General features: G+C 37.6%; 1 protein-coding gene across 2 annotated transcripts in view; it reads left to right on the forward strand.

The window, feature by feature from the left end:
- Positions 1-3244: 3244 nt before the first annotated feature.
- The window catches only part of LOC148863529 (uncharacterized), a 36085-nt gene continuing 17883 nt past the window's right edge, over positions 3245-21446 (forward strand). Inside the window, exons 1-6 of one of the 2 annotated variants that reach the window (XM_088978883.1) lie at positions 3245-3724; positions 8026-8116; positions 8242-8326; positions 8602-8686; positions 9054-9123; positions 13254-13323. In XM_088978883.1, the coding sequence (XP_088835009.1) occupies positions 3591-3724; positions 8026-8116; positions 8242-8326; positions 8602-8686; positions 9054-9123; positions 13254-13323 (535 nt within the window). In that variant the 5' untranslated portion in view covers positions 3245-3590. Of the gene's footprint in view, positions 3725-8025; positions 8117-8214; positions 8327-8601; positions 8687-9053; positions 9124-13253; positions 13324-21446 lie in introns of both variants that reach the window. The other variant, XM_088978882.1, reaches the window with a different exon arrangement.

Here is a 21446-nt window from a genome sequence, read left to right on the forward strand (position 1 = left end):
CCAAGAGTCTAGACCATGAAGAAATAACTTGGTTTTCTGCAAAATTGTTGTAATTTCTTAATTTTCCTATCAATTTTCTGTATTTTTGTTTTTTATAAGCTTCTGTAATTATCTACATTTTTTTGCAAAATGTCTAGTATTTTCATGCATTTTTCTGAAATTTCTACATTTTTTTTTGTAATTTTTGCATTTTCTTGCAAAATTCTATAATTTTATGAAACTTCTACAAAATTTCTGATATTTTCATGCATTTTCTGAAAATTTGTTGTAATTTCTACATTTTCTTGAAAAAAATTCTGCAAATTTGTAATTTTTGTATTTTTCTTCAAAATTTCTGTAATTTTCTATAATTTCTGTAGAAATTACAGTATTTCCATGCATTTTTCTGCAATTCTTGCAAATTTTTTTGGTATGTCCATGCATTTTTTTTATTAGGAGCAAAATTGGAAATCATGGTTGATTCCGATTCCTGCCTCTTAATGAACCAAACAGCATAAATCTGAATTCGATTTTAATTCGTGTTTGAACCAAACAAGCAGGGGAACAGGCCATTCGGATTCCAAGGGATTCCGATTCCGATTCCAATCGCGAACCAAACGGGCCCTAAACTTTGAAGTTTGAATGACTAGTATTAAACGTGAAGATCATCAATAAGCTGGGCTATTTGTCTGATTTGATAGCCCAAATATTGTAAAAGCAAAAATTTGGAGAATGTAAATATGGCATCTAGCTGTATATTAAGAATATCTCCCATACGTATATGTTAAATTCATAAAAAATGTTCTCGACGTCTGACCTTGTCCTTTCAAAATATTAATGTTCCCGACGTGTGACAATATTTTCAAAGAATTTTTGCTTTTAAGAGATCCTATTACCACCAGTGGGTCTGTCTAATGAATCGTCTGTATGCGTCAGATGTAGTAGGTACATTAGGTAAGTATAACTGTGTGACACATGTCCTGGTCAATTTATCTTTTATCTTTCATCCAAATGTTTTTGTTTCGTTAGAAAAAATTATCCATTATTTTATTATATTTATTAAAATAATTAAAAAATAGTAATAAAAAAAAATCTAAACGAAATAAAAATAATAAAATAATGGATAATTTTTATGTAATAGAATAAAAATATTTAGATGAAATACACATTAATTGGGATATATGTCACACATCTATCAAGCTCTCTACTTAGATCCCACCTAAATGGATTGATTGAAAAAGAGATTTTTTGACGGATAACTACTTGTTTCACTACTTATCTGAACGGTGCATGAATCCAGAAGAGAACTTACCAAAAAAAGACTAGATGAGAGGCCAAAGTTGGGCGGATCATAAGGTTGGCCATCAAAATGTCTTACCCTAAAGATGGCAGTTATGTCACTATCATCTTCAGTAATAGTTTACACTAACCATATATCATTAAAAATCCCATCCATCTTTTCAGCTTGTCTCCTGTGTCTGTGTTAATGTTTCGCCCTTTATACAAACAAGATCAAATAGATCCATTTCATATAGACTACTAGTCTTGGGAAGGTTACCACTTACCAGAAAGATCCAGTCTGTTTACAGCTTTAGGGGAACAAGGATTTGTTGCATGTTATGATGCTGTTTACATGGATATTATAAGTAAGAATAAGGGTGCAAGTCCGGTATTGGATTTGAAGAATTTGTATTGCATTGGAGTTCAGGCCTTTGAGAGAATGTCATTCAAAATTTAACAAGTTTTCAACTTGAGCGCTCTCAAGTTGTAGCCCGGATCTGCTCCTCACGATAAGCCCTAGTTGTATATTGGGAATATTTCTATACTTATATTTATTATTTTTAGATAAATATTGGAATACAATACACAGTGGGGTGTGGCTGTGAGGTTGGTGTAAGAAGCACTCTATGAACAGTAGTTCCCAATTCCCCAAGTTACATCCCCTAACTAAAAAATCTCCCCTTATGAAGAAAAAAATGAATGTTGATTCATAGTTTAATCATGTTAACTTGGAAAATGGTTGGAAAATAAAATTTCAAGACCTAAATTTAGGCCTTTTGTGTAAAATATTTAAGTTTTGTTGGCTACTTTTGCATTTACATAAGAGAAAACCTAATAAAAACAATTTAGGTATCCATTGCTTTTCCCTCAAAACAGCAAATAAATAAAAGACTTGAGAAAAATGGATCAATTTATTCAATTAGAAGTTGAATAGGCCAGAAGGAGTAGAGGTAGACAAAAAATTAATGATATGTGTAATAGGAAAAAATAAATAAATTTTGGGTAAGAGGAAAAATAAATGATTTAAGTACTCATATCTATCAACAAATATGACATCTATGTACTAACAATATATGATATTTAGATATAATTTTTAAATGAAACGACAAAGCAAACCCGTAAAATTAGGATAATGCTATCATCCTATTATGATGATGATGATTGCTTTTCCCTTAAGAAAACTCATGTTCAAATCGAACATGCCAAGTTGAATACATGGTGGCTGGTGGGCCGCTTGAAAGCACCGTTTGGAAAGGAATATGGCATCGCATCAGCTAATTAACCGTCATGTCATATGCCCAGCTATTTTATACCTTTAATTCTATTTTACTAATGTTTCGTTACTTGTAAAAAGGAAAAAACAAAATGTTTTGGATAAGAATAAGAATCTGACAGCTAAACCAATTAAATGTATTTAAAATAGAATAGTACACCTACTTCAAATATTCATGACATACAGCAGAGTTAGAAAACGGCTCGGGTCAAGAACAGTTCAACAAACCCGGTTATACTCGGGGTTTAATAGCAGCAAGCTGACAAACTTTATAAACAACATAGCTATGTCTGGTTTTCTTTCAAATTTCAATGAATCCATGACCCGATCCATTTCTTGTAGGTTCATGCGGGCCAAGTGGGACCCGGAAAAGTGGGGCGAACGTCTGCTGCTTGGTCAGGTTGGCCATCTCCATTTTACTGTGTATGCCGACCGTGTGGGGACGTTCAGACTTCAGATTCTGTATTGGTCCATTCTTACAGGAACGGTATTAGCTTGATTCAAAGGGCCATGATCTAGTGTAGGTCCATTTCATCTTAGCCGTTGAATGAATGGCTCCTTAGATTCTTCAGAAAAGGGTACCCAACAGGAGGCACACTTTTTATTTACTTAAATAACTGATTATAATAATTCACAACCAGACAAAAGCTTTTCAAATGACCATATTAACCCTGTCTTTATTACAAAAGACTGGACTGGTTCGTCAATTTCAGGCTTTCAGCCGTAAAGATCCAAATTCCCGCTCGAGTTAACGATTTTACAGGGGATAATATAGCAAGCCAAAGGCGTTAGCTTTGGCGTGAAAGCGAAGTCATAAAGGATGATATTGAATTCTTGGTTTCCAATTCGAAAGGTCTCTTCAATGGCGCCCACTGAAACCTCCTCCATCTGGTTTCCGGGTTCTGCCACTCGTCGCTCTACAGTTACTCTTCTGTCAACTGTCATACTCTGTTTCTTTTTAAATCTTCACTGAGTTGACTCCGTACAGACTGAGAAGGGGGGCGGATATTTGATTGTTTCTCGGCGTGTCCTTTCTTTTGAGTTTTTAGAAGGGGTTATGATTCCAAGGAAGGCGATGAACTGGAGGAGAGTCGCAAAGTCTGCTCAGGCTCTCGCAGCCCATGGGTTACTCCTTACTTTCACGCTCTTGCTCGTGCTCAAGCTCGATCATGCCGTCCTCTGCTCATGGTGGTCAGTAATTTATCGAATTACATGTTGTTATTTAATAAAAATTTGACCTTTTTTTTTATATTTGGGTTTGCTAGTTTTCATTTCCGATTTGCGTCGTTTTGATTTTGGTTGAAAATTGTAGTAATTTGTGAAATGGCTTGTTACTGTTGGGCTTGCATGCATTTTCTTGTTTAGGTTAGTATTTGCAATTCGATCAGAGATTATGCAATGAGATGGCTGATTGCCGAGCAGTAGTCAATTAATTGATTTCAACGAAAAGCATGCCTTTTAGTGAAATTTGATTTATTTTCCAGTTATTGTTTCTCTAATTCTATTTACAATCTACAACTTAGTTATATGCAGTTCATTTAGTTATGGTTATGGATGGGCTCTTTCATAAGTTTAGGGCATTTGTTTCTTGCTTGATTTTTCACCTTTTAATAGCAGTTTTTGGTCAGACATAGTTTAATTCCTACATCTACATGAAATGCAACAAATTGATTCAATGATGAAAATCGTAATTATCCGAGATGTGTCTTCTTTAAACATGTTTAAACGCCAGGATCTGATCAGGAGTTCATTAAATCTATTGTTTTTTAAACCAACATGTATGTGGCTTTCGAAGACTTCACGCAGACTACATTGTCATAATGTCATTAATTGTTCTGAGCAGTTAAGCATACCCTGTGCCAGATTAGGAAATGTTAGGAAGATTGAATTTTGTACTCCATAATGCCCACTGACAGAATTCTAGTTTTTTGTTTTGGCTTTTCTTCCTGGGAGGTATTCTTATGCACTCTTCCTCTTGAAGACCTTCTCTTAATCATACAAAATCTTTGGACAATGACTACTATTGATTTCTCAATATTAGGGATTCAGATTTACCACGTGGACCCACTTGAATTTAAGTTTTCTTCCCCATAGGCAATAAACATTTTTTATTTGTCACTTGAGTATTCAGTTTGTCTTCAAGAATGCTTATCCACTTGAAGCAGAAAAATTTTTTGGAAGATGCAGAAGCTCTCACGTAAAAGGGATTGTCTTTAACGCTTTCTTATGAAAGACAACTTTGTAGATAAGGTCTCTTGGGAAATTAAATTTATTGTGAGCAGTCTGGTGCATGCACATGGTTATTCTTTTTTGTTCTCTGATTTCCATAATAATCTGTTTTAGTACCATTAGCAAGAACTAGCAGTGGAATTCTTTTTTTGTGCACACATATACCAAGGCAAACATGTGTATGCCTTGTGCACACATAATCAGGAACCATATCCATATACCTGTTGGGTTTGTAACAAGCGACTTGGACTCCCCTTGCGCACACTTAAAGAACTATAATGAGAGATGAGAGACTCTGCCTTGGATTACTGATGTATATTCCACCTAATGTTGATACTTCCTTGAGACATTATATTTCATGAGATCAATACCTAGCTGTTGAGATACGGAAGTATGCTACAAAAGAAAAAAAAAAAAGAAAGAGTACTGTGCTAGCACTTCTGAGACCATATTCATAGGTTTACAGAATAAATATACAAGTGTGAAGCTTGGAATCAGTGTTTCTTGTGTCTCAATAGAATCACAGGCCAAACTATTATGTTTCTTGCATTTCTTCTCTCTCTCTCTCTCTCATTCTATCTTTTGATCAGCAAAAGATCACAATTTGTTGGAAGATAAAGTACAGAATAATGCGGAGCAAATGATCTCCATAGTTGGAGTTCAGAGCTTAATCAAAGGAGATCAGCCTACCCCAAATACAAAGTAAACCACTTAAGAATCGTTGTCAATGTGACACCTAGGTTTCTGCCTAGGCAACAAGGCGCCCATGGAGGATTGCTTCACTTAATCACCAAGGTATTTTGTACATAGTACTATTATACTTTTATATTGTGCTGTCTTGAACCCTCGAAGACTTCAAAACGTGAACTAATAGGTAAGGAACAAGTGAATAACTAAAAACTTGCCCAATTTATACATACTGATTATTGTTTTCTTTTCCTAGGACAAAAAAAAAAAAGGGGCTCAGCCCCTCTATTTTCTGAAATTTCTTTTTTTTTTTCCATTTTTTCATAAACATGTTGATTTTCTATGTTTCAAATGAAGTTTATGCATTTTCTATGAAGATTATAGACAATTACTTGTGAAAGATGGTAGCTGGTTTCCATGGAACCTAGGGGGATAGAATTCTTGGTTTTTATTAAAAAAAAAAAACCAAAAAAATCCATTGCCTAGGCGCTCCCCTGTTGCCTAGCCTTGCCTTGACACCTTGAAAATGTCTAACCACAGCTCATTCTACACTCTCTTGGGCACTGGCCATGGAATCCACTATCTCATCTTCCTTTTTTAATCACTAATGATGATCAAGGAGACTTTATTGAGTGAAGTGAAAGAAAACCCCTAAATCTAAGGCCAGACTGTAGGGAACAAGTAAAACAACCCGTTGCTGACAATGCAAATTTAACCTTTCATAGCAATCTTGCCCATGCCCTGTCACAGGTGGCTGCAAGGACCCCCATGGCCCCACCATTAACTCTGATCTTACCATCCCTCTGCCAACTTGGGAGTCATTCTGAATGGGCTATTCAGGTTAATAGACAAAGCCTTAGGCTCAGTTTGGAAAGAGTACAAATCTAAATATGCACGGTACAAATACATACAAATAATACAAAATACAAGGTTTTTCACTCTACATATTTGCATTTTTACTCCTTCCAAACTGAGCCTTAGCTTCTTCATTGACAAGTGGCTAAGGGTTCTAAGGTTAAGACTATCTTCTTTAGAAGATGTCCAGATATTTTCTACTCGGCAGTGTTGAACTACTATTACCTTCAACTGCTGGACTTGAAAAAGTGGAAGAGACTTAGTTCCCAGAGAGTTTCCTTTTACTGCTTGACTTGAAAAGCTGAAGTATATTACCTGAGTATTCTCTGAAGTCTGAAGAATCCAGCTACTCAAGAAGAGCTGGGTGCCTGGATTTTCATGATAAGAAGAACAACACCAAAGTTATTGTTTTACTTTTTTATTGGTAAGCAACTGTCAAATTTCAAGTATTTGCTTATCCTCTAATGCATTTGGATTAGGTGTTTATTTTGGAGGCCAATGATCTAGGACCTCCATGTTTGTTACTTTGTTTTAGTTCTTTTGGTGCTCTTTATGGTGTTATTAATACGAAATTTTTACTGTTACTGATTAAGAGATAGAGAATGAATGACTTATTTCTTTAACCTGTTTTATATATGGTTCTAAGGATCTTCTAGGAGTTAAAGTACTTCACTTGGCTCACTCATTATAGGTTGGTTCGCTACCCCAAAAGCAGTCCTACAATTATCTTTTGCACAAACATCCTCCTCCTCCTCCTCTCTCTCTCTCTCTCTCATATAACTTACACAAATAATAAATGCTCTGTTTGAGGTGCCTATAGGGGCTACCTTTCTGTTTCTACTTTCTACCATATATGTAAATATTCCCATAGTTTGACTTATTTAGAAACAAATATTCTTGATGTTCTTTCATAACTATAGAGTTGCATTTAATCCCTATTTTTTATAAGCATTTAATCCCTACTTAGTTTCATCAATTGAAATTTTGTCATTAGCAAGCAACATGCACCACTGCTTATCCTATTATCCATGAGTTGTAAATTTCTGCTATACTTAATTTCACACTTTTTTTCTTATTCTGTTCATTTTTGTACTGCTTAAAAAGGAATCAATGTTTTGTTAATCTTTTAAGTGGCAAAGGGACTTGACCTCTGTAACTACCTTGTTTTTATATTGAGAGACTTTTCGGGAATTGCAAGTGACCATACCTTTTCATTTTCTTATGGAATAGGGTGATATTCTTTAATCACTTAATGACTAAATTGATTATTGTGGTTAATTTTTATCTATGAAATATTGGTAGACTTTTCTGGATTAACTATTGGCTTTACAACAAATTCAGCCATGCCATGGAAAATAGAAAAAACATATTGTCATATGTAAACATCTTTTAGGCATGTTATTGAATAATATTAATTCTCATGTTTGCAAACAAATCTATGATGTTTTTGGTTGGCACTTGGTTACTGGAACTTTTCTGGTACTGTCCGTATGCAAGAAAAAAAGAGAAGATTACTTTCATACTCTCTATGTCTCTATCAGCCAGCTACTGTCTCTGTTAAAGTTACTTGTATTTGATAAAAAAAGTGAATGGTGATGTCTTCATGTGGGTGCTGGGCATTAAATCACTTTGCACTCAAAAAAATAAACTAGTTTTCTATTTTTATCCCTTGTTTACTTTTGATTTTTGGCTACTTACCAGTTTTGACTTTAACCACACAGGTTCATTTTTGCCCCACTATGTATATTTCATGCAGCCACTGCACGAGGCAGATTCTCTTTACCTGCTCCATCAATACCACGTGATCGGCATGTATGTTATAATGCCTCTATAACTTTTTTAGAAATTGTTTTTATTTTATGAAAATGGTTTTTAATGTTAACTTGTAATATTTTCAACTGTGGTGATAGTGCTACACAATTCTTTTTCTTGAACAGTGGGCACCCTGTCATGCTGTCGTTGCAACACCATTGCTCGTTGCATTTGAACTGCTTCTTTGTATATATCTGGAGAGCATTTATGGTAATAACAGTCAAGGGTCAGGCTTTAGTGTACACTTCTAGAGGATGACATTTACTTGATCTTCATGTTTATCATTTTGTTCTAAACTTTATTCAGCATGAAAAATGCTCTTGTTGACATGAAAAGTGGTTAAACTTTTGACATTATTTGGAATTTAGGTCCATTCTAAATTTCTAATAAGTAATAACCTTCATATTATTGTTATTTCTTTGTGAGCTTTGTACTCCACCAGTGAATCTTCTATTAATTTCATCCTTTTTCCCCCTTCTGTGCAGTTCATGGTTTTGCAGCTGTAAACTTGAAGATTGTTTTTCTTCCCTTATTGGCATTTGAAATAATCATTCTCATTGACAATTTCAGGTATTTTTTGTCATTAGATTTTATTGATGTTATAAAAGAAGACTGTTTGAGGTATTTGATCAATTGCAGTAATTAAAGTGGTCATATTTTTTATTTTCCTTTTTGGCAGTAATATAAAATCTGAATAAGATAGAAGAAAAGACATTAACTAGTGCAAAAGCAATACAAAGGAAGTATAAGCTTTACAAAGATTTGAACTATATGACTTTTATCTGTAAAAACGTTTCTATTTTACTAATAAAAATATAATAGAATGTCTCTATTCTAGTTTTAGAACTTCTGATTTGCTGTTTCTGGCTGATGCTTGGAGCAATTGTTTTTAGTTTAGTTCAGTGCTGATGACCAGTGTTTTTTTATTCTGATTCAGGATGTGTAGGGCTCTAATGCCTGGAGATGAAGAAAGCATAAGCGACGAAGCAATATGGGAAACACTTCCTGTAAGTTTTGTTGGCTAATTACTCAACTTCTTCCTAGATTGTTATGTTGCATTGATGCTGATAACTCTTTTTGATTGGTAATGGTTAGAGGTGCAACTTGGATGGGCTCGGGTTGAGAATTTTTTAAAATTTGAATGGACCTGGGCCAGGTGCTGTCTAAATTCTTCGAATCGGCTAACCCTACTTGTACCCCTAACCCTGCAGCCAAAGAGAGAAGAGAACCAAGACCAAATAAAGAATACAAAGGAACATGAGATTTATAAGTGTGAAATTGTCTCACCAGAACCCAAGCAGAGACTACAAACATGGGGGGAGAGGCACATATTTGGCCTCTTTTTCTGCAATAAATCCAAGGTATTGATTTTCAACGGTATAGGACTGCCCCACATCTCCTCTGAAGGAAAGTTCCCTGCAAGGTTGGAGGTCTGAAGCAAAATGTTGTAGAAAAAAGAGTGATTGAAAAACCTGAAGGGGAAGGTTTCCAAATCCTGCTATCCCTACAAGACTGATCACTAAAGACTTCCCCTAACTGAGTGGTCAAATCATCAACCATCCCCATTTCAGAATCCCTTAGACCTCTTCTCAAGCCCAAATCCCAGGATTGGTCCCCACCTCTAGTTCTTCTTTATGGGATTGGGGTGCATAGGTCCAGAGTCTAGACCTCTGTAGGTCAATGTCTATGCATTTACATGGAGATATACATATTAAATCCAGACTATCCATCCAATGGTTCTCTTTTCCATGTAATGCTTTTAGTTTAAGGAAGCTAGTTATATTTGCTAGGCTTCCATCATCAAACAAAAACCTGCCTAACTCTTGTTTTTTCTCTATTTAACTCTATGTAAGTTTTGGGTGGCCAGATACTGGGTGTTTCTGTGCATCCTACAAACCCACTCTATTTTCTCCTCCAAACATTTAATCATTTTTTGTGCATCCTAAAACTGGATTTCAAAATTTTCAATCAATCTATCACTCATAGCTTTCTAATGAGCAGCTTCCTATTTGAATTTATTGGCTTCAAAGCACCTTTGCTTTAAGGCCATTAGATCAATCTTCATGCTTTCTATTTAACATTTGCATTTTTTAAAGACTTTTCTTTATTTACATTAACATCTAGTGGAAGAAAATGTTTTTTAGGATAACTTATCATACTCGTATTAGATCTAAAAATCCAACAAATTTGATTGAATTAAAATTCGGCTTAACATTCAGATTTTGGATCGAACTTGGATGAGGCATTTCTTCATTCAAATTAAACTCAAATAGAGGTAGATCCAATCTGATTATAGCCCTAATCAGCCCTATCTCCAACCTTGTATTGGAGTTACGTCCAATCGGTTATAGCCATCTAAACTTCTATTTTTTAATATAAACTTGCTCATATGCGAGGCTTTATTTTGAGTATGTAGCAAGGAATTTTTGCCCTAAATTTTTTCCATGGATAAAGGCAAGGGTGGGGTGGGATGAGGAATCGGGGGGACTCCTCACATGGAAGGTCATTTAGGGAAGTTCACTAAATGACCCAACCAATATACCCATTACCATATGCATGTGTGCATTTGTCTGCACCATGTTCTCAATCTATTTCCTGAAGTTTAAGATAAAAAGCCCTCCGTTATGTATCTTCTCTGTGGAGGTGCAAGAAATGCATTAAGGGCTTTCTAGCACCTGAGGTGCAAGGAACAAGGTGAGACATGAAATTAATCGTATTCTTATTGTATATGATGTTAGACATCTTGCACTCTTGATGTATTGGAGGTAGAGGGCAGACGCAACACCCCCAACTTAAATTTTTGGCAAGCAGTCGGTTTTGTGATTTTGGTAATCTGGTTGCAGTTCATTCGATTTTAGTGTTAGGAATCAATATTAGTTATATACTTATTGCTTATTTTCTGGAAAATTTGCCACCGACATCTGCAACAAGTCAACAACTAGGGCTTCAGGTATTCAAAAGGTCTTTGTTTTGCTTTTTTTTTTTTTTAAGTTAATACATCATTGCTAGTGAATAAGTGCCAATAAAAGGTTATTTAGAAGTTAATAACTTAATATACTATTACAAAGGTTTAAAACACAAAACAATTTGCAAAAGTACATAACTAAAAATGCAAATTTATAAAAAATGCATGCCTAAGTCACACCTTGCACCTCAGCCAAGTGCTCACCTTTTAAAAGGGGTTGAACTTATGTTCAAGCAAAGCACATGCCTTAAAATGCACCTTGTCCATGCAAGTATGCATTTTAAAACGCTAGGCTGCAGACCTGCAGTATAGGGTGAAATGCACCAACTGGAAAGGTATGTGAAGAACTGAAATGAATGGGAAGCAAAAGGAAGAACAAAAAATGTAAAAAGATAAGGCCCATATATTCCTTAGCATAAGAAGCAAGAAGTTAGGTGGTGCCCCAGCAGTACAAGCTAGACATCTCTGGTCAAAACCTAATTTGTTTCAATTGAATTTGAATTTCCTACTTATGTCTGACAGCGATGGGATGCCCAACTGTCCAACCCCCAGAACTCAAAAGCTTAAAAGAAAAAAAAAATCTAAAAAAGTAAGAAGTACTCAAGTAGCAAAACAGCAATCTACAAAATTAGCTTGGGGTTTTCAGTGTTTGTACAAATTATTTTCTCCACATCAGATCATTTGTATTACAGCAAGTAACAGTCACAGACTTCAGTTCAGTACTTTGGTCAACAATGAGTAGCAACAGTTGATGGCAAGTGGTGACTGTTCTTTCCTTCAGTACCTTCTATAGTTGAGTTGTTGATGGTACTCAAGGAATCTGAATAAATGTTGGTTGTTTTGTTAAACTTTTGTTTTGATGAATGTTGTTTTAAACTTAGAACCCCAACTATAATATTGTATTTATATTCAAATGGCAAGACATCTGAATTCAATCCAATTATCAACCTACTTGAAGTATCCGAGTTTGATTCATTTATCTGTCTGGACCATCTGAACCCAAAGTAATCGCATTGGATCTCGAATTGGGTTTCAGAGTTTCGGGTACCGTTGAAGCTCTATGGCAGATAGGAAAGCTGATACAATAGGTCCTTTATCTGATAGATGATCTAGATGATCAGATCAGTCACATAATTTTTCCATGTCTCAGAAATAGGTAGGGTGTGTAGGGAAATTCCCTACTTGACCTGTTGGGAAACTGTTTTGGTAGCTGACCCATGTGGGAGTGGGATTGCTAGTTGGGTCATTAAATGAGCTTTCATAAGTGGCAAATCTATAAGATAGGCACAGTAGATGGTTTTGGAAACCTAGGTGGTCCAGAAATATTAGTTACTAACTTCCAATTAATATTGTCTAGGATAGATGAAAGTCCATGACAGTTCCAAGGTTGGTAGAAGCACACAGGACATTGGATTAAAACGTAATGGTGATCTTGGGCACTCTGAGAAGTCTATTAAAAAGCTGGTGATGAAAGGATACAAGAGGCACTGATCAAGGAAGCAAGTGTTATTCAACCTACCTGCAAATGGTGGAAAAGGGACTCATCAGTCAGTGGCAAGGGAGAGTAGGCTTTTGGGGCATCTCAACCGTTAGCTGCTCTGCTAATGTTTTTGCAGACTTCTGAGGTAGAAATGGGGTAGGTTGGTTGGAATTATTATGGGGGACGCCTGGCTGAGGTGCTGAGCAAACTTTTTAATTATGTAGTAATGCCTCTCTTGGTAGTATAGTCAGCTCCATACTGTTCTCCTGTTATAAGTGTTCTTGCCATTGCTAAAGCTTCTATCTTCAATTAAATCTCATGTTCCTATTGTTGATAAAAAAATATGAAATTTATTTCTCTTTGATGATGTCTCCACAATTGAATATTGCTTTGGATGCTCGCAATTTGAAATTGATCCATACTTGCATTGTTTTGATTTGCTAAATCAATTGAATGATTATGCAATTGAAAATCACTAGTTTGAATTAAGCCTGTGCTTTTATTGGTCTAATAAATTTGTTGCAATGCTTTTACTTGTTAAAACGAATACAAAATGAATTAATACACGACATTGGAGTGCTTAGTTTCTGAAAAGCATTGGTTATATGTAGTATAATCTGTACTTCCATATAATATTTGGACATTGTCAACTGATAATAAATTTCTATTTGCTTCTTTCTTCAAATGTTTAGCACTTCTGGGTCGCAATCTCCATGGTTTTCTTTGTTGCTGCTACAACCTTCACCCTCCTGAAGCTATCTGGTAATTTATCCATATTCCTTGAAATTCTGCACTGCTTTCTCTTTGGTGAAATTCTTTTCTTCTCTTTTATTTATTTATTCATTTATTTTATCAGACCTTTGGCATGCTTTCAACCTGGATTTGTGCTTCTAAACTTCTAATTTGTTTTCCACAGGCAGTCTTTCAGTAGTAAGGTGAATGCAATGATTTAGCATATTGATCTAAAAGGATAATCTGACCATTTCTCTTTGGTGTCAGGGTTATACTTGTGATTTACTATTTATTAGAAAAGGTATAAGTAAGTATTAGGGTGGGCTTAGATCAACAACTTTTTCTCTCACTTGATCTCTCTTTTCCTCTCTTTTGGTTCTCTTCCTTTTCCAAAAGGAAGAAAAATATTACAAGCTAGTAACTTACTATAGAGCAATATGAATCTCTTCATACAGAAGCAATAGACAGTACCCACTAACATCGGCACACTGGAAATGGTGTAAGGGAAGCCCAGTGAACTAGCCTCTCGCCAATGTGCGGTTTGGGGAGGGGCAGATGTACGCAGCCTTATCCTAGAATCTGATAGGTCTTGGTTTAGTCTTATAGAGGAATTTTATTGTAGATTCAGGAGTTGGTTTTAGATTTTTTCTATACTGTTTACAGTGAAATTTTGAAAAAAAAAACACAGATTCAGATATTTTGATTGAGTAAATTCATGGTAGTTTATTCATAGATGGAACTTTAAGATTCCATGTCATTGGATATCCTAGAGATAAACCAAAAGTGGTTTGATATTTTTTTTTGGGTGCATATTTAACTTTTTTTTTTTATCAATAACAGAATCAATTTATTAATGGACAATAATATTACAACAATCCGGGAAGAGGTAAGGAGGCTTAACTCTCCCGAAAAAGAAAAAAGAAAAGAAAATTACAATACAGCCCAAAACATCTGTTCCCTTCCCACCCCTTGTTTCGCCAACGTATCTGCAAAAGTATTTGCAGTCCTCTTCACCTATTGAAACTGAACCTCCAACCCTCTAGTTAGCCATTTAGCCTCCCTTCTCTCATTTGCATATTTCCACAGTCCATTTTCCTTAACCAGCTTAGAGTCTCCTTCCACAATTAGTCTATGAATATTCAGCTCCTTAGTCTCAGCTCTTAGAGAGTCACCATTCCCAATGGAGCCTGAAAACAAAGCAATTACCTTACCTTTATCATCTCCGAACACCCCACCAACACCCGAGGGGCCGGGATTACCTTCACTACTGCCATCAAAATTTAATTTTACACACCCTGGGCCTGGTGGAGACCATAAGGGAGAGGCAACTGATGAATAAGGAGCTGAATTTGCCACTTCCAGCCAGCTATTCAGTAGCATAACTGTAGAGACATCAGCAAACATATCTAGAGACTTAAGCCAATGCACCACCCTAACCATTATTACCTCAATGATACCTTCTTTGTTCCTTTCCTTATCAGAAAAGGTCCTGGAGTTCCTTTCTTTCCATATAGTCCAGCAAATGGCAGCCCTCACACACCTCCACATAACCCTACCACTTTTCTTAGGCCATCTAAGGAAAGAAGTGGCAAACAGGCTTCGTATATCTGGAGGGGTCCCCCTGCAACCAAATAAAGAACTAAACCATTCCCATATATCAGAAACAAAAGGACATGAAATTAGTAAGTGGTAGGAGCTTTCACCATTAGCCTTGCAGAGGGTGCACCAATTTGGTCTTTTCTTTTGGAGTAAGTCACATGTGTGACATCTATCTAGGAATGCTTCCCAATATAAAGCTCCAATCCTTGGAGGGATCGGCTCACCCCAAATTTCCTTGACTGAGAAAGACTGAATTGAATTGTTGGTTTGTTGTACCAAGGACTTAGCACAAGAGAAAGCCCCCGAGGGGGACAAAGTCCAAATTCTATTGTCCCTTTTTGATGGGTCCAAAACCACCCCATTCAAAATCTGAATTAAGTCCACAACATTGCCCAATTCTGACTCCCTATAAGGCCTCTCCTAAGCCCCAAATCCCAATCATACCCAAAATTTGACTCAGAAGGGACCAAAAAATCAAACACACATTTCCTTTTGAAATGGGAGAGGGAGAATAAAGAGGGAAATTGGTCTTTCAAAGGTATATCCCCCACCTACAACTGCTCCCAAAATTTAACCTGATTGCCAAAGCAATGATCATACCTGATGCATTACAGAAAAGAAGGAAGAATGGCATGTATGGATTTCCAAGGAGTGGCCATGTTAGTCCTTGCCACAATTCCAACATCCTAGCCATTATCTGCCTGTCCATGTCTCCATGAATACTCAAGATTACCTTGGTCCACAGCTTATCCCTATCCCCACCAAACCTCCACAGCCATTTGCCTAACGAGGCCTCATTTTTCTTTTGGATATTGCCTAATCCCAATCCACCCTCATCTCTACACTTGGAGATTAACTCCCAACCCACTCTATGATCTTTTCTTTCCTCCCTTGGCTCTCATAGGAAATCTCTCATCAACTTTTCCAGCATTCTACTTATTTTTTCTGGGATTCTAAACACAGATGCATAATACACCGGCAAGCTAGCCAATATAGACTTAATCAGAGTGATTCGGCCACCCAGAGATAAATAATTCTTCTTCCAAGAGGCTAACCTTTTCATGAACCTATCAATTATTGGGTTCCAAAAATTGTTATTCTTTGGATTATCCCCTAAAGGCATCCCCAAGTGTATCATAGGCCATTGTGACACCTCACAACCCAAAATCTCATCCCTATCTCTCATCTCTCCTTCCATGTCCACCCCTACCACACAACTCTTACCAAAATTAACCTTTAAATTTGACATTCTTTCAAATAACTGCACTACCAACTTTAATTTCTAGCCCACCTCACATCCTCCCCTTCATAGAATAAGATTGTCTCACCAACAAACTATAGATGTGTAATAGGTAACTTGTCTCTACCAACCCTCCATCCTCTCACTAGGTTCCTCGAATCTGCCCTCTCTATTAATTTCCCCAACACCTCTGCTATCAAAGTAAAGAGGAATGAGGAAAGGGGGTCCCCTTGTCTAGTTCCCCTGGTGGCAGGGAAATGATCCACTGTAGACCCATTCACTAGGATTGAGTAATGATAAGTCTCAATACATCCCCAAGATCCATTTGCACCATTTTCCCCCAAAGCCAAAGCAGTCCATCACTTGCATTAGGAGAGACCAATCAACCATGTCATAAACTTTCTCTAGATCCAACTTACACACAATCCCCTTCTTCTTTCTTCTCCTTAGACCCTCCGCACACTCATTAGCAACTAAAATTTGGTCCACAATCTGTCTATCTTCCCACAAATGCCCCTTAATTCTGTGAACTTAGATCTGGAAGTATTTCTTTGATTCTTCTAGACAAGACCTTAGCAATGATTTTGTACAAATTGTTTGCCAAACTGATAGGTCTATAGTCTCTCGAGTGACTTGCTCCAAATTTCTTTGGAACTAATGCAATAAAAGTTGAATTAATCCCTAGATTTATCACCCCTTGATGAAATTCATTGAAAACTTTGAGGATCTCTTGCTTCAAAATCTCCTAACAATCTTGGTAAAAGGCCATAGTGAAACTGTCTAGACCTGGTGCCTTAGATCTGTCCATTGAGAATATTGCCTCCCTTATTTCCTCCACCTCAAATTTTCTTTCAAGCCACTCCTTTCTCCTCGGAAAGTTTTGGCCAATCTAGACCTTCCAACCAAATCCTCAGGTTTAGGGGCCTTCTATATATAGACTTAAAATGCTCCACAAAGGCCTGACAATCTCATCCTGCTGAGTAAGAAGCACCCCATCAATTTCCAACTTAGAGAGCAAGTTTTTCCTTTTTCTCCCGTTGGCCATTGCATGAAAGAATTTGGTATTTTTATCTCCCTCCTTCACCCATTTATGCCTTGATTTTTGCCTCCACCTAACTTCTTCTTTAAACAAAATGTCCTCTAATTGCTTCCTCAACTCCTATCTCTCTTCTTTATCCCTATCACCAAATGTACCTTCTTTTTTCCTTTGCATCCAACTCCTCAATTTGATTCATCACAACCTGCTTCCTCTCCTCAATCCTACCAAAGTGGAGGGTATTCCATTCCTTAATCTTTTCTTTCAGCTCCTTCAATTTCCAATGAAATTTCATACCCTCCCAATTGGCCCTAGGGGCACTCCAATTCCACCAATCCTTAACTAACTCCTTAAAACCCAGGTGGAACAACCACATATTCTCAAATATGAAAGGTGATGGCCCTTTATTGCCAATATTCTCCCTCGTTAAAACAACAGGCCAATGATCTGAGGTAACCCTAGGCAGGGTTCTAGATGTAACCACCCCCAGTGCTCCTCCCAGTCTGCTATAAGAATCTATCCGGTTTCAAACAAATAGGATTTGCTTGTGGGTTGGACCAAGTGAATGTGCCATGCATCAGTAGAACCTCCTTTAGTTCAAAATAGTTAATGAAACTGTTACACTTCCTCATACTTGTGTTTCCCCCAACCCCTACGACTATTTGTTTCCTCTAAAAATCTTATGACATTAAGTCCCCCCCCCCCCTAAGCACCATGGTCCATCCCACAATCCTCTGATGTCTTCCGATTCCTCCCACAACTCCTTTCTCTATATCTAGTTGGACCATATGTATTAGTCAACACCCACTCAAACCCATCTGCCCTCTGTTTAAACTTGGACACATTAAATCTCCCAATCAGCTCTTCCATCCCTTCTACAATTTCATCTTTCCACATTGTCACTGCTCCCCCTGAACTTCCCCAAGCAGGGCTCATTGCCAATTTATTCCCCTTGCCTTCCACAGTGATCTTGCCCATCCACCATTAAATTCCATCAATTTTGACTCCTGGTTCAGCACTATATCCGGGTTCTCTCTGCTTATCACTTCCTTTATTAATGGCCTTTTCCTTCTAACCCCCAACCCCCGAACATTACAGCTTAAAATCTTATTTTTCACTTCTTTTTTCCCCCTTTCTTCTACCCCTTTAACTACTCCCCCTCCTCCCCTTTCTCTCACTAAATTCCTTATCTTCTTCAACATCTCTTCTTAGTCTCTCAGCCTCACTCAATTTCCTCTTTTTAATCTTACCAACCTCCTTTCCTTTCCTTCGGAACACCTTCAAGTCCTCTGACTTCTTCACTCTACAGCCAATTAATTGCTCTACCAAGTCTACATCCGCCACATTCTGTTCACTTCCTTTGGCACCCACCTTCCCTATTAACTCCTCGATTTCTGTTCCCCTACTTTATCCTCACTCCTACTTCCTTGTGAACTTCCACCCCTAAACTCCTACCACTGTTATTTCTCTTAATTTCTTCTCTTTTCAGTTCCTCCAAGAAACTTTCTATTAGCTTTCAAATCCTTTCCCCCACTTCCTCCTCTCTCTCTACATATCTTCTTCTTTCCATACTATCCACCCCAAGGTTTTCTTGATCTTGTGGCAACACGGCTAGCTGGGAATCTGGAACACAGGCATCAGACAGAAGAATAGGATTAGTACTAAACTTAAAATTCACTGTCATACCTTGGCTTGACTCCGAGACAGGATCTGCAGAGGAGCAAGGAGAACCTATCGCATTTACTACCCTTGGAAGCTGAGGATTGCAAATCTCCTTAATTGAGACTAATAGTTGGGGTACATTCTGTCAGAGGCTTATCTTTTGATAAACTCCTTAGACTCTGTAGCTCATCCCCGTTTTGGTCTTCTCTGATTGGCTCACAAGAAACGCCTCCTACCTGCTCGCCAAAGGCCTGCCCATTGTTCAATAATGTTAATGTTCATCTTTACTTGATTCCAGCTTATCTCCCCCATCGCCCTAACCATACTCCACACTATTTACTCCCTTCACCTCCTCAGATGGATGTGTACAAGGCATTCCTCCTGTGAGTTTCTCAGCATCGAAAAGGAGAGTAGTGTCAAACATGTCTTCCTCGCTGGCTACAACTACAGTTATGTCGTCCAAACTGCCCGCAATAGAATCATTTGTCAAGTCTCCTTCCTCCCCATCTGACGAGTCACAGTCGATCCACCCATCATCTTCCACATCCAAGTCTTCCAGTTGCTCCCTAGAGTATCTCGGATTGGGACGATCTGTATTCTTCTTCTCCAACACCTGTTGATTGTAGGGGGGTCGGTATCTATTGCCAATTTTTTTTTTTTTTTTTATTTCTTCGAGTCTTGAACTGAAACAGTTTTCTTTGGGGACGATGATAGACCCCAAACAACGTCTGCAGTCTTTGCCCCTAACTTACCCCCCACGTGACTATTAGTTGAGTCACATGAGCCCTCCCACTGGTTCGATCCTAAGGCTCGATGATCCTGGGCCCAGTTTAAACTCGTGATATTATTTTTATCACTGACCTGCATCAACTCCGACTTCCTGACCATGTCAGCATAAGATGGTCTGACCGCTTGACTTTTAAATTTAAGATCTTTTGAATTATTTTCTTTTTCAAGGTGGCCGCCCGAAACTTCCCTAGGATTCGAATGTTCATCTTCCCAGAAAAGTTCTCCCTTTTCTTTTCCTTCTCTTCCCACTCAGTTACTGCCATGTGTGCTTCCTTCCTCCATGTAACCTTTGTCTTCCTCCTTCGAACACCTTCTCCACAGAAACGCTTCCACTTCCGTCAGCACCCAAATCCTCCTCCACAGTTCCTCTGAGAAGATGGTCACCAAACGAGGCACCTCCTCTGGCTTGATCCCACGACTCTTTGGTCGCCGTCATATTGCTGAAGCTGCAGTCCTCCATCAGGCGACCCAACACATGGACTTTTGTCTCTACTGTCGACTTATTCCAGAAGTTGAATGGCACCCCAACAAGCTTAATGTTGAAACATCCCACTGTTAACTCTCTCTCATTACAAGACATCCCACTGTTAACTCTGTTCATCCATTTCAGCTTATCCACTTCCAATTCCAATTTGCTTAATTTAACAGAGCGAGCAACTGTCATATTTGGCCTTTGTTCCTCCACTGCCTTCTGAGTTGTTTGCTCTCCCTTGCCTTCCATATTACTTTCACTCTCCCCCATATCTGCTTTATTCGTTTGAGTCTTCTGCTGAACCTGTTCGATAACCTCCGTCTCTACCAGTTGCCTTCCCCAAAACATTCTATTATCACTGTAAACCACCCTTTTCTGTTGTTTCTTAGTTCAGCTATAAAGTTCTTCCTTTCCATCTTCAGTTGACCTTTCCATCCCAATTCTTTCTTGCTGTAAATATCTCCATCCACAAAACCTTTCATCCAAATCATTGCGTCTCTGCAAAGGAAGATAGCTGCTTTTATTTCTTCCCTAATCTTCAGGCAAAATCTGTCCCTTGTTTCTACAATTTCCAAACACATACTTTTTGGCTTCGAACTCCAGCTCTCTTCTCCATGTTGCAGCTGGCTTGAACTCCATTTCCTCTTTTAGTTCAGTCTCTCCATTCAATGAGTGAAGGCTAGGAAAAACAAACTGAAGGGGGCTTTCAGCCAATCAGAGGTCCTCCAAAAACAACAATGGGTATCCAAATATTTTCTTTGTAACAATTTTCTCTATGACCACCTAGGTTAATAGGAATAACTTCACTTTTCTCAAAAGTATAAGAGGATATTATTTTTATTTAACATTTTTTTGAAGAAGGTAATGTAAAAAGTATAAGTGCTGCTCATGAACAACAAAAAGTAATCTGTAAAAAACTCTATAGACAAAAAAGAACGCCTAGCTCTCCACAAAAAAAAAAAAAAAGAACTCTATGTATGGAGAGCCAGTCCCTCAAAAAGTAAAATGAGGAGTCTACATAACCTTTCTTAGAGTAAAAAACTCTAGCATTCCTCTCTATCTATATAGCCGAGATGATGGCTGGAGGAATCAAAGTCCACACTCTCCTTCCTTTCTTGTTCATGCCTTCGATGTGCCACCCCAAAAGATCTGTTACCAAAGCTCAACTGCCCTGCAGTAATGGAACCGTTTTCTGCTAGAGAAATCACAATGCAAAAAAAGATCTGGTTGATTCCTGCTGCTGCAAACAAAGAGGGCAAAGAGTGCTGTCTAGAGACAAACCACACCTAGCTAAACTTTCCTTCATGAAAATTTTGTCCAAAGTGACTACCTACATCATAAACTTGACCTTTAAA

Source organism: Nelumbo lutea, chromosome 3 (genome assembly GCF_056320005.1).
Source record: "Nelumbo lutea isolate HS-2025 chromosome 3, American lotus-T2T, whole genome shotgun sequence".
Lineage (NCBI taxonomy): Eukaryota > Viridiplantae > Streptophyta > Magnoliopsida > Proteales > Nelumbonaceae > Nelumbo > Nelumbo lutea.